This window comes from Sapajus apella, unplaced genomic scaffold, assembly GCF_009761245.1.
Source record: "Sapajus apella isolate SASKATOON/1434 unplaced genomic scaffold, GSC_monkey_1.0 scaffold86, whole genome shotgun sequence".
Classification (NCBI taxonomy): Eukaryota; Metazoa; Chordata; class Mammalia; order Primates; family Cebidae; genus Sapajus; species Sapajus apella.
The window spans coordinates 8,225,041-8,238,823 of NW_022437026.1; the positions used below are offsets into that span (position 1 = coordinate 8,225,041).

The 13,783-nt window shown below is 44.9% G+C and overlaps 1 protein-coding gene across 1 annotated transcript in view; it reads left to right on the forward strand.

The window, feature by feature from the left end:
• The window catches only part of CD4 (CD4 molecule), a 31,766-nt gene that overhangs the window by 8,758 nt on the left and 9,225 nt on the right, over positions 1 to 13,783 (forward strand). Inside the window, exons 2-3 of the mRNA XM_032254632.1 lie at positions 1,190 to 1,305; positions 1,425 to 1,589. Of these exons, the coding sequence (XP_032110523.1) occupies positions 1,257 to 1,305; positions 1,425 to 1,589 (214 nt within the window). The 5' untranslated portion in view covers positions 1,190 to 1,256. The remainder of the gene's footprint in view (positions 1 to 1,189; positions 1,306 to 1,424; positions 1,590 to 13,783) is intronic.

Here is a 13,783-nt window from a genome sequence, read left to right on the forward strand (position 1 = left end):
TGTCATGTGCCCGGGATTCAGTCCCAGCATCTCACCACGGCCTTCAAGCATTTCCATGTCCTGGCCTGGCTCCATGGCCTCCCCACGAATTTGCCACCTTCACCACGCATCCTTTTCTGATTCCCTGCTCACTCATCCCAGCAAAGAACCCCCTCCTGGCCTGGGCATAGCATTTCATGGTGTGTATCTCAGAGCATTCAGTTAGGGGTGTGCAAGTTCAGTTTGTTACCGGCTGATGTTGTGAAGTCCTAAATTGTTGGTGCCACAAACAAAGAATTGGACACAACACACACACACATAGAAAAGCAGCAGAAAGTTTATTAAGCACAGTACGATCTGCTATGGATCGGGGACAACCTGCAATGGTATCAGCATCAACCGATATTTCATGGCCTTTTCTATGTGTGTTTTTCTCTTCTTCCCCGAGCGGCCTAATTTTTAGCCAGCATGTGTCTTTTGATTGACAGGAAGGTTGCTTAGTTTCCTGGCCTCTGTGTGCTTGTGTGTCACTTCCATCCCATAATTTCAAGCATATGCATGATATAGACTCTGTATGCATGAACCTTAAATAGCTACTTGCTATACGGGGTTATTTTAAGGATGTATTTTCTCTGCAGTACATGCCCATCTTTCTTCCAGGCTGGAGTGCAGTGGCGAGATCTTGGCTCACTGCAGCCTCCACCTCCCTGGTTCAGGTGATTCTCCTGCCTCAGCCTCCTGAGTAGCTGAGACTACAGTTGCATGCCACCATGCCCGGCTAATTTTTGTATTTTTAGTAGATACGGGGTTTCACCATGTTGACCAGGCTGATCTTGAACTCCTGACCTCAAGTGATCTGCCCACCTCAGCCTCCCAAAGTGCTGGAATTACAGGCGTGAGCCACCTCACCCAGCCTAGTACATGCCCATCTCTTAGGAGCTACTCCTTACTGGTTTGGTTTGGATCTAGCCAGCCATGGGGCTCCTTATTCATTTATTTATCTTACTTCTGTTTTTGCTCACCTGCCTCTTTATCTTGCTTCTGCTCCTACTCATTCCATCCTTCATCCAAGCTCCAATTCCCTCTGCTACTCCCCTGCCTCGAGTTCACTAGGTGGGCTGCAAGGGTCCTGAGGGAGAGGTTGCGTATCGCCCATGTATACTTCAGGTCCAATAAATGCTTGCTGACTAATGATCGGTATTTCCCTCAGGCCCTGCGATTTCTCTGGGCTTAGGTCCCTACTGGCTCAGGCCCCTGCCTCCCTCAGCAAGGCTACAATGAACGGGGGAATCCCTTTTAGGCACTTGCTCCTGGTGCTGCAACTGGGTAAGTTCTCAGACCTGGGGTCTCAGTGCAGATGGCATGGGAGGAAAGGCAAAGGTGGAGGCTGGGGTAGAGGGGGACAGCGGCAGCATTGAGACCTGACTCCTTTCTTTTCCACGTAGCGCTACTCCCAGGAGTCACTCACGGAAAGACAGTGGTGCTGGGCAAAAAAGGGGAGATGGTGGAGTTGCCCTGTGAAACTTCCCTGAAGAAGAACACACAATTCCACTGGAAAACCTCTGACCAGATAAAGATTCTGGGAATTCAGAACTCCTTCTTGACTAGAGGTAGGGTTGCCTTTCTTCCATCGAAGGAGGAAAACACACTATGCATTTAAAGACTTTGGTGTCTGAGATGTGCTCTTAGTAAACTCTGGGATCCCAGAGGGCTTGGGTTGATGGAAACTCAATGGTATTCTTATCCAGAGTTTCTCTACATCAACTGCTGGTGGCGCAGGGAAAGGCTTTTGGTGGTATGTTAATTTGAATATTTTAATATTCATGAATTTATTTTAGTGAGTTTTATAAAAATCACTGTCACTTAAAACCCATGATTTCTTGAGTATTGTTGCTACAGACCCATGTAGATAATATTTTGCACAGCGGCTCATGCCTGTAATCCTAGTACTTTGGGAGGCCAAGGCAGGAGGATTGCTTGAGTGCAGGAGTTCAAGACCAGCCTGAGCAAAGTAGTGAGACTTTGTCTCTACAAAAAAAAAATTTTTTTTTTTGAGACAAGTTCTGATTCTATCGCCCAGACTGCAGTGCATTGGTGTGATCTCGGCTCACTGCAATCTCCGCCTCCCAGGCTCAAGTCATCCTCCTACCTCAGCCTCCCAAGTAGCTGGGACTACAGGCACACACCACCATGCCCGGCTAATTATTGTACTTTTTGTAGAGACAGGGTTTCACCATGTTGGTCAGCTGGCTCAAGTGATCCATTTGCCTTGGCCTCCCAGAGTGCTGGGATTACAGGTGTGTGTCATGGTGCCAAGCCGAAAAACAGTTTTTTTTTTAAAAAAAAGACTGAGGCGTGGTTGCTCACACCTGTAATCCCAACACTTTGGGAGGTTGAAGTGGGCGGATCACCTCAGGTCAGGAGTTCAAGACCAGCCTGGCCAACATGGTGAAACCTAGTCTCTATCAAAAATACAAAAATTAGCCAGGCATGGTGTCAGGTGCCTGTAATCCCAGCTACTCGTGAGGCTGAGGCAGGAGAATTGCTTGGACCCAGGAGGCAAAGGCTTCAGTGAGCTAGGATTGTATCACTGCACTCCAGCATGGGCAACAGAGCAAGACTCTATCTCAAAAAAAAGAAAAAAAAAATAGCAGAATTTTGTTTTCCTACTTTTTTTTTTTTTTTTAAGAAAGACTCTGGCTGTGTTGTGCAGGCTGGGGTGCAATGGAATGATCTCAGCTCACTGCAAGCTCTGCTTCCCGGGTTCAAGCGATTCTCCTGCTTCAGCCTCCTGAGTAGCTGGGATTATAGGCATGAGTCACCATGCCTGGCTAATTTGTATATTTTTAGTAGAGGTAGGGTTTCATCATATTGGCCAGGCTGGTCTCGAACTCCTGACCTCAAATGATTCGCCTGCCTCAGCCTCCCAAAGTGCTGGAATTACAGGCATGAGCTACTGCACTTGGCTTTTTCTTCTGATTTTAAAAGTATTGGCCGGGACTGGAGGCTCACGCCTGTAATCCCAGCACTGTGGGAGGCTGAGGCGGGTTGATCACTTGAGGCCAGGAGTTTGAGACCAGCCTGGTTATATTGGCAAAACTCTGTCTCTATTTTTTGTAGAAATGAGATGTCACCGTGTTGCTCAGGCTGGTCTCCAATTCCTAGGCTTAAGTGATCTTCCTGCCTTGGCCTCCCAAAGTTCTGGGATTATAGGTGTGAGCCACTGAGTGTGGTCTATTTTCATCCACTCTTGTTCAGTGTGAAGAATACTATATATATAATTATGTAAATGATATCATACTATGTATACTTTTTATCCCACTCCCTCCTTATATCATAATGAGACTGTCAATTTTTATTAAACTAATTTTTTTTTTTTTTTTTTTTTTGGGACGGAGTTTCACTCTTGTACCCAGGCTGGAGTGCAATGGCGCGATCTCAGCTCACCGCAACCTCCGCCTCCTGGGTTCGGGCAATTCTCCTGCCTCAGCCTCCTGAGTAGCTGGGATTACAGGCACGCGCCACCATACCCAGCTAATTTTTTGTATTTTTAGTAGAGACGGGGTTTCACCATGTTGACCGGGATGGTCTCGATCTCTTGACCTCGTGATCCACCCGCCTCAGCCTCCCAAAGTGCTGGGATTACAGGCTTGAGCCACCGTGCCCGGCTATTAAACTAATTTTTATTTTTATTTTTTTGAGACGGAGTCTCGCACTCTTGCCCAGGCTGGAGTGCAGTGGCGTGATCTCGGCTCACTGCAATGTTTGCCGCCTGGGTTCAAATGATTCTCCTGACTCAGCGTCCTGAGTAGCTGGGATTACAGGTGCCTGCCACCACGCCCAGCTAATTTTGTATATTTTTAGTAGAGACAGGATTTCACCATGTTGGCCAGGCTGGTCTCAAACTCCTGACCTCAAGTGATCCACCCACCTCGGCCTCCCAAAGTGCTGGGATTACAGGTGTGAGCCAAGTTATCTGGCAATGTTTAATAAGTACAAAATTCTAAAACCCTTGGACCTTAGCTATTCTGGAAAGTCTACTTGACAGAAATAAAATTGTGAATACTCTTTTTGTTGTTGTTTTTTTTGAGACAGAATCTCATGTGGACGTCCAGGCTGGAGTGCAGTGATGTGATCTCTGCTCACTGCAACCTCCACCTCCTGGGTTCAAGTGATTCTCCTGCCTCATCCTCCTGTGCAGCTGGGATTACAGGTGTGTGCTACCATGCCTGGCTAATTTTTGTATTTTTAGTAGAGGTGGGGTTTCACCATGTTGACCAGGCTGATCTCGAACTTCTGCCCCTAGATGATCTGCCCGCTTCAGTCTCCCAAAGTGCTGGGATTACAGATGTGAGCCACTGTGTCTGACCAGCGAACACTTAATAATATCTGTGCAAAGGTGTTATAAGAATTGCTTGGCCTGGCGCAGTGGCTCACATCTGTAATCCCAACACTTTGGGAGGCTGAGGCTGGTGGATCACCTGAGGTCGGGAATTTAAAACCAGCCTGACCAACATGGTGAAACCCCATCTCTACTAAAAAAACAAAAAATTAGCTGGGCGTTGTGGCACATGCCTATAATCTCAGCTACTTGGGAGACTGAGGCAGGAGAATCACTTGAACCTGGGAGGCAGAGGTTGAGGTGAGCCAAAATTGTGCCATTGGACTCCAGCCTGGGCAATAACAGCAAAACTCTGTCTCAAAAAAAAAAAAATTGCTTGTAATATCAAAGGACAGAATTCAACCTGAATGTCTATCAGTGAGGGAAGAGTTTAACTGTGGTACACTGTGGGAAATTCAGGAAAATGGAGTAGATGAATGTATTAGTCTATTAGGAATGCCATTACAAAATACCATAGACTGGGTAGTTTAAACAACAGACATTTGTTTATCACAATTCTGATTTCAGGGTGTTAGCATGGTCAGATTCTAGTGAGGAATCTCTTCCTAGCTTGCAGGCAGTTGCCTTCTTGCTGTGTCCTCCCGTGGTAGAAAAAAGCTTTCTTTTTTTTTTTTTGAGATGGAGTTTCGCTCTGTTGCCCAGGCTGGAGCATAGTGATCTTGGCTCACTGCAACCTCCGCCTCCCAGGTTCAAGTGATTCTCCTGTCTCAGCCTTCTGAGTAGCTGGGACTATAGGTGCACAACACCACACCCGGCTCATTCTTTTGTATTTTAGTAGAAATGAGGTTTCACCATGTTGGCTAGGGTACTCTAGAACTCCTGACCTCAAGTGATCCTCCTGCCTTGGTCTCTCAAAGCGCTGGGATCACAGGGGTGAGCCACCTCACCTGGCCTTTTTTTTCTGAGACAGAGCCTCACTCTTATTGCCCAGGCTGGAGAGCAATGGCACGATCTCAGCTCACTGCCACCTTTGCCTCCCGGGTTCAAGCAATTCTCCTGCCTCAGCCTCCCAAGTAGCTGGGATTACAGGTGCCTGCTACCATGCCCAGCTAATTTTTGTATTTTTAGTAGAGACTGGGTTTCACCGTGTTGGCCAGGCCAGTCTTGACCTCCTGACCTCAGGTGATCCATCCACTTTGGCCTCTTAAAGTGCTGGGATTACATGCATGAGCCACCATGCCCACTGAGAAAGAAAGCTTTCTGATGTCTTTTCCTATAAGGACCCTATCCCATCATGATGGCCCCACTGTCATAACCTCACCTAAATGGAGTGACCTCCCAAGGGCCACATATCAAAATACCATCACACTGGGGGTGAAGGCTTCAACGTATGAATTTGTGGGGGAACCCAATTCGGTCCGTAGTATTCTGTTCTGTCCCCTCAAATCTATGTCCTTATTACATGAAAAATGCATTCATTCCATCTCAATATTCCCCACAGTCTAAACTCATTCCAGCATCAACTCCAAAGTCTAATGTCCAAAGTTTCATCTAAATAGCATCCAAGTCAGGGCTTAGTGGCATGCACCTGTAGTTCCAGCTACTTCCTGAGTAGCTGAGGTGGGAGGATCATTTGAGCCTAGAAGTTCAAGATCAGCTTGGTCAGCATTGTGAAACTCGTCTCTAAAAAAAAAAAATCAATCAATAAATGGAATTTTAAAATGTCATCTAAATCAGATATGGGTGAGACTTGAGATACGGTTCATCCTGAGGCAAGATTTCTTCCCAGCTGTGAACCTGTGAAATCAGGCAAGTTATATGCACATAAAATACAATGGTTGACAGGCATAGGACAGATGTTCCTATTGCAAAAGGTTCACTGTGATGGCAGTGTTATCTCCGTGGTTCTCCATGCCATTTTCACAATTTTTCTATAAATCTAAAACTGTTCTTAAGAAGTTTGTTACAAAAAGTTATCCAAATACCCCCCAGGAAGGCAGGAAAAAGAAACAAGAAAGCAGAAAACAAAAATAAAATGACAGACTCAAGCTCTAACATATCAATAATTACATTAAATGTAAATGGTCTAAATACATCTATTAAAATACAAACATTGATAGAGTGAATTAAAAAGCATAACTCAACAATATACAATTTACAAGGAATTCACTTCAAAAATAATGATATAGGGCCAGCCATGGTGGCTCATGCCTGTAATCCCGGCACTTTGGGAGGCCAAGGCAGGTGGATCACTTGAGGTCAGGAGTATGACACCAGCCTGGCCAACGTAGTGAAACCCCGTCTTTACTAAAAATAAAAATAAAAAATTATCCAGGTGTGGTGGTGCATGCCTGTAGTCCCAGCTACTCAGGAGGCTGAGGTGGAAGAATCGCTTGAACCTGGGAGGTGGAGACTGCAGTGAGCTGTGATTGTACCACTGCACACCAGCCTAGGTGACAGAGCGAAACCCTATCTCAAGAAAAACAAACAGGTTGGGCAAGGCAGCTCACACCTGCAATCCCAGCACTCTGGGAGGCTGAGGCAGGCAGATCTCTTGAAATCAGGAGTTAAAGACCAGCCTGGCCAACATGGTGAAACCCTATCTCTGCAAAAAATACAAAAATTAGCTGGGTGTGATGGTGTGAGTCTGTAATCCCAACTACTCAGGAGGCTGAGGCACAAGAATTGCTTGAACCCAGGAAGTGGAGATTGCAGTGAGCCAAAATCACACCACTGCACTCCAGCCTGGGCGACACAGCAAGACTTTGTCTCAAAAAAAAAAATAAGAAAAACAAACAAACCAATAATAAAAAAATAGGCTGGGCACCTGTAATCCTAGCACTTTGGGAGGCTGAGGCGGGCAGATAACCTGAGGTCAGGAGTTCAAGACCAGCCTGGCCAACATGGTGAAACCCCGTCTCTACTAAAAATACAAAAATTACCCGGGTATGGTGGTGGGTGCCTGTAATCCCAGTTACTTGGGAGGCTGAGGTAGGACAATTGCTTGAACCTGGAAGATGGAGGTTGCACTGAGCTGAGATCATGCCATTGCACTCCAGCCTGGGTGACACAGCAAGACTGTGTCTCAAATAATAATAAAATAAATAATAAAAATAAAGTAAAAAATAAAGACCAGGTGCAGTGGCTCATGCCTATAATCCCAGCACTTTGGGAGACTGAGGTGGGCGAAGCACAAGGTCAGGAGATCGAGACCATCCTGACTATCACGGTGAAACCCTGCCTCTACCAAAAATGCAAAAATTAGCCAGGCATGGTGGCATGCACCTGTAGTCCAAGCTACTTGGGAGGCTGAGGCCGAACAATGGCCTGAACCTGGGAGGTGGAGGTTTCAGTGAGCTGAGATCGAGTCACTGCACTCCAGCCTGGGCGACAGAGCAAGACTACATCTCAAAATAGATAAATAAATAAAATGAAAAGCACCAACCAACCAAACAAGCAAAAAACCTGGCTCACTGCAACTAACGTTATATTTAATGGTAAAAAACTGAATTATTTTTCCCTAAGGGCAGGAATAAGACAGAGATGTCTGCTCTTACTACTCTTATTCAACATAGTACTGCAATCCCTTGCCAGTGCAATAAGGCAAGAAAATGAAATAAAGGGAAAACTGGTCAGAAAGGAAGAAATAAAACTGTCCCTATTTGTGGATGACATGATTACACAGAAAATCTCAAAGAATCTATAAAAAATCTCTGAGAATTAATAAATGAATTCATCGAGGTTGTAGAATATGAGATAATGATATAAAAATCTATTTTATTTCTGTATATTAGCAAGGAACATGTGTACACAGAAACTAAAACTACAATACCATTTATAATTGCTCAAAAAGGCCAGGCATGGTGGCTCACACCTGTAATTCCTGAACTTTGGGAGGCCAAGGTGGGAGGATTGCTTGAACCCAGGAGTTCGAGACCAGCCTGGGCAACATAGTGAGACCTTGTCTCTACAAAAAATAAAAAATTAGCTGAGCATGATGGTACATGCCTATAGTCCCAGCTACTGGGGAGGCTGAGGTGGGTGGATTGCTTAGCCTGAAAGGTCAAGGCTGCAGTGAGCCATGATCACACCACTGCTCTCCAACCCAGCTAATACAGCAAGACCCTATCTCACCAAAAAAAAAAAAAAAAAAAGCAAGAAAGAAATACTTAGGTGTAAATCTAAAAAACATGCATAGGGCCGGGTGTGGTGGCTCATGCCTGTAATCCCAGCACTTTGGGAAGCAGAGGCAGGCGGATCACTTGAAGTCAGGAGTTTGAGACCATCCTGGTCAACATGGTGAAACCCCATCACTACTAAAAATGCAAAAATTAGGCCAGCCTTGTGGCACACGCTTGTAATCCTGGCTACTTTGGAGGCTGAGGCAAGAAAATCGCTTGAACCCAGGAGGCAGAGTTTGCAGTGAACGGAGATTGCACCACTGCACTCTAGCCTGGGCAACAGAATAAGATTCTGTCTCAAAAAAAAAAAAAAAAAAAAATATATATATATATATAGCATTGAATTTGTATAACAAACAATGCTGATTAAAGAAGTCAAAGAAGATTAAGTATATGGAGAGACATACTGTACTCATGGATTGATGGATTGGAAGACTCAACATAATAAAGATACCAATTTTCCCCAAATTGATATACAGGTTTAATCTGATTCCTATAAAAATATCAGCAAGATTTTTTGTAGATATAAACAAGTTGGCCAGATATAGTGGCTTACGTCTGTAATTCTAGCACTTTGGGAGGCTGAGGTGGGAGGATCACTTGAGCCCAGGTGTTCAAGACTGCAGTGAGCTATGATTGTGTCACTGCATTCCAGCTGGCACTCCAGCCTAAGTGACAAAGGGAGACCCTGTCTCAAAAACAAAATCAAAAGAACACAACTTTTGCTCTGCAAAAAACCCTATTAAGAAGAAGAAAGGGCCAGCGTGGTGGCTCACACCTGTAATTCTAGCACTTTGGGAGGCCGAGGTGGGCTGATCACCCGAGGTCAGGACTTTGAGACCAGGCTGGCCAACATGGTGAAACCCCGTCTCTATTAAAAATACAAAAATTAGCCGGGTGTGGTGGTGAACACCTGTAATCCCAGCTACTCAAGAGGCTGAGACAGAAAAATCACTTGAACCTGGGACAGGCAGAGGTTGCAGTGAGCTGAGATCTTGCCATTGCACTCCAGCCTGGGGAACAAGAGTGAAACTGTGTCTCTAAAAAAAAAAAAAGAAAGAAAGAAAAGAAGAAGAAATGGGCACGGTGGCACATCCCTGCAATCCCAGCACTTTGGGAGGCTGAGGAAGGCTGATCACTTCAGTGCAGAAGTTTGAGAACAGCCTGGGCAACATGATGAAACCCTGTCTCTACACACACACACACACACACACACACACACACACACCACGAATAGCTGGGTGTGGTGGAGTGCACCTGTAGTCCCAGGGATACAGGATGCTGAGGCTGAGGTGGGAGGATCGATGAACCAGGGAGGCAGAGGTTGCAGTGAGCCAAGATGTTGCCTGGCAAAACAGCCAGACTCTGTCTTTAAAAAGAAGAATAAGAATAAGAAAAGACAGTTTACAGAATATAAGAAAATATACCCGTAATTCACATACTCACCAAAGGAATAGTATCTAGAATATATAAACAACTCTCGAAACTCAAAACGAAAAAAAAAAAAACCAATTCAATTAGAAAACAGGCAAAAAAGGACACACAGCTGGCAAATAAGCACATGAAAAGTTGTTCAACATCATTAACCATTAGGGAAATGTAAATAAAACCACAATAAGCTATCACTGCACCTATCAGAATGGCTAAGATAAAAAATTGGAACACCACCAAATGCTGATGAGGATGTGGAGAAATTGGGTCATTCTTCCAGCATTGGTGGAAGCCTAAAATGGCATAGCCACTCTGGAAAATAGTTTGACAGTTTCTTATAAAACAAAACATGCAACAGCCCAGCAATTGCACTCCTAGACATTTATCCCAGAGCAATGAAGACTTATGCTCACACAAAAAGCTGTCCACAAATGTTTATAGCAGCTTTACTCATGATAGCCAACAACTAGAAACAATCTAGATGTCCTTCAACTGGGGAATGATTATGTCTATACCACGAAGTCCTTTTCAGCAGTAAAAAGGATGAATTACAGTTCACACCACAACCTGGATGAATCTCCAGGGAATTATGCTGAGTGAAAAAATAGCCAATCTCAAAAGGTACTACACTGTATTAATCCATTTACATAGCATTCTTAAAATAACTAATTATAGAAGTGGAGAACAGATGAGTGATTGCCAGGGGTTAAGGGGCTCAGGGATGGGGAGGGGAAGGGCATGGCTATAAAAAGCAACAACCTTATGGTGCTGGAAATGTTGTGTCCTGACTGTGTCAATGTCATCTTCCCGGTTGCGATATAGTACTATAGTTTTGCAAGATGTTACCATTAGGGTAAGCTGGATAGAGGGTACATAGAATTGTTCTGCATTATTTCTTACAACTGCAAGTGAATCTACAATCATCTCAAAATAATAAGTTTAGTGTAATGCCCGCCGTGGTGGCTCACACTGTAATCCCAGCACTTTGGGAGGCTGAGGTGAGTGGATGGCTTGAGGCCAGGAGTTCAAGACCAGTCTGGCCAACACGGCGAACACTGTCTCTACTAAAAATACAAAAATTAGCTGAGCTTGGCAGCACCTGACTGTAGTCCCAGCTACTTGGGAAGCTGAGGCAGGAGAATTGCTTGAACATGTGAGGTGAAAGTTTCAGTGAGCCAAGATCACGCCACTGCACTCCAGCTTGGGCGACAGAGTGAGGCTCTTTCTCAAAAAAAAAAAAAAGCAGGCAGGCAGGGCCAGGAAAGTGTTGAGTCTGTATAATTTTTGTAGCTCAAATGACTAATCTAAAAAGTGAGGACTGGCCGGGCACAGTGGCTCACGCCTGTAATCCCAGCATTTTGGGGGACCGAAGAGGGTGGATCATGAGGTCAGGAGATGGAGACCATCCTGGGTAACACAGTGAAACCCTGTCTCTACTAAAAATACAAAAAATTAGCCAGGCGTGGTGGCACGCGCCTGTAGTCCCAGCTACTAGGGGAGTCTGAGGCAGGAGAATTGCTTGAATCCAGGAGGTGGAGGTTGCAGTGAGCTGAGATCGCGCCATTGCACTCCAGCCTGGGCGACAAGAGTGAGATTCCATCTCCAAAAGAAAAAAAAAAGAAAAACATATTGTTAGTATTTTCTATTTCATTATAAATTATTTGTAAATATTGGTTTTGGTGCTAACCTAGAATTCCATCAAATTAATTGTCCTCTAATATATAGCCATTATCATTTTGTCTAACATTGTATTCTATTAACAATGCTGTGAGTATTGCTTTTGTACCTAAATTTGATTTGCATTTTAAAATTAATGTTTTAAGGATAAAGTTCCAGAAATAAAATTAAGGATATGAATTTTTTGAGCACACCTTGTCAGCACTAAGTAGTATTATTTAAAACGTTTTTGGGGGGGCAATTTTATAATTGAAAAAAATATCATCTTAATTTGCATTTCTTTCACTGCCTATGAGATTAAAACAATGTGCTACTTTCTAAAAATTCTTAAGTCTTTTGTGTTGATGCTTTTGTTCTGTTTGTATGGATCTGATCTTCCTTCAGAACAGCTCCCCTTCCCAACTTCCTGATTTCTTTTTTATTTTATTTTACTTTATATTATTTTTTGCACTCAGAAAATGATTCGGTTCCAATGCACCAACTTCCTGATTTCTAACAACGACAGTATCACCCTCCTTCTTCCCGCAATTTCTGAAACACAGAGTCACATTTTTTTCTCTACTTCAATCCCTGGTTTCCCATTTTGGGCTGGGCATGCTGGCTCGCACCTGTAATCCTAGCACTTTGGGAGGCTGAGGCAGGTGGATCACTTGCCTCAGGAGTTCAAGACCAGGCTGGGCAACATGATGATACCCTACTTCTACAAAAAACACAAAAGTTAGCCGGGCATGGCGGCACATGTTTGTAGTCCTGGCTACTTGGGGGGCTAAGGTGGAGGGTCGCTTGAGCTCAGGACTCCAGCCTGGGTGACAGACTGAGACCCTGTCTCAAAAAAAAAAAGTGTTTTAGCTTCATCCCACTGCACTCCAGCCTGGGTGACAGACTGAGACCCTGACTCAAAAAAAAAAAAAGTGTTTTAGCTTCATCCTCTTTGTTCCCATGGGAATGCCACCATCAACCAGCCAAGGCCCACACACCTCCCACCTGGATTACAGTGAGCTTCCGGGTAATTTGGCCTGCTACTAGTCTCTCTACTTGGATTTCCCTTCCTCCTGCTGCAACATTGCCTTCCAAAGCCATAAAAGCAAAGGCGCATGCCATGCCCTAGCCACGCCCTAACCCGTTAGACTAAGCCTAGAAGCCCCTGTAGGACATTCACCCTCTCAGCGCCACGGCTCACAGTTTCCCAGTGGAAAACTGTGAGGTTTCCCCACAGCCTGCCAGTGCTGTCTCTCTGGAGCTTTCCCCCCTTCCTGGAATGTCCTTGCTGCCCCCCACTCCTCCGGTCCATTACCTGTAACCTTTTTTTTTCTTTGACAGAGTCTCTCTCCCTGCCCCCTGCCCCCCTCAGGCTAGAGTTCAGTGGTGCAATCTCGGCTCACTGCAACCTTCCTCTCCTGGGTTCAAGAGATTCTCCTGCCTCAGCCTCCCAAGTAGCTGGGATTATAGGCAAGTGCCACCATTCCCAGCTAATTTTTGTATTTTTAGTAGAGACAGGGTTTCACCATATTGGCCAGGCTGATCTTGAACTCCTGACTTCAGCTGATCTGCCCGTCTCAGCCTCTCAAAGTGCTGGGATTACAGGTGTCAGCCACTGTGCCGGGCCACAGGCCTAGACCTCTTTTAAGTCTTCATTCAGTACTGGTTGTCCCATGAATTTGTCCCAGACTCACCCATACGCTTAGACCTTTCAAATTATCTAGGGATAGCTTTTTGAAAGTATGGGACAGCATGGACAAGTAGGCCTTGGTTTTCTTCTTAAGAGAAAAAGGGAAGCAAGGAGGCAGTTATTTTGCCTAGGAAGGAGGGTGATACATTTCATTTTGAACAAGTTGCATTTGGAGTGATGGCAGGATCCTAACATAAACTTATCTCTTGGACCATTGCGTGTGTGCCTAGAACTGAGGAGAGGGGCCGGGGACTGGCAGTAACAACTTAGCCACCATCTGCAGAGCTGACTGGGCATGCGGTGGAATTTAGAATATCTGTAGAAACGGGGAAGAGGACCAAAGACAGAGTCTGGGACAACACCTGAATGTAGATGTCAGAGCAAGAGTTCAGGATGAAGAAAAACGAATCATACTTAGAAATGGAGGAAAACGGGGCAGAAGCAGAGTAGGCCACGCTTTTAAGAAGTTTGGTAAAGGAATTGTGAAAGGAATGTAGTTGAATT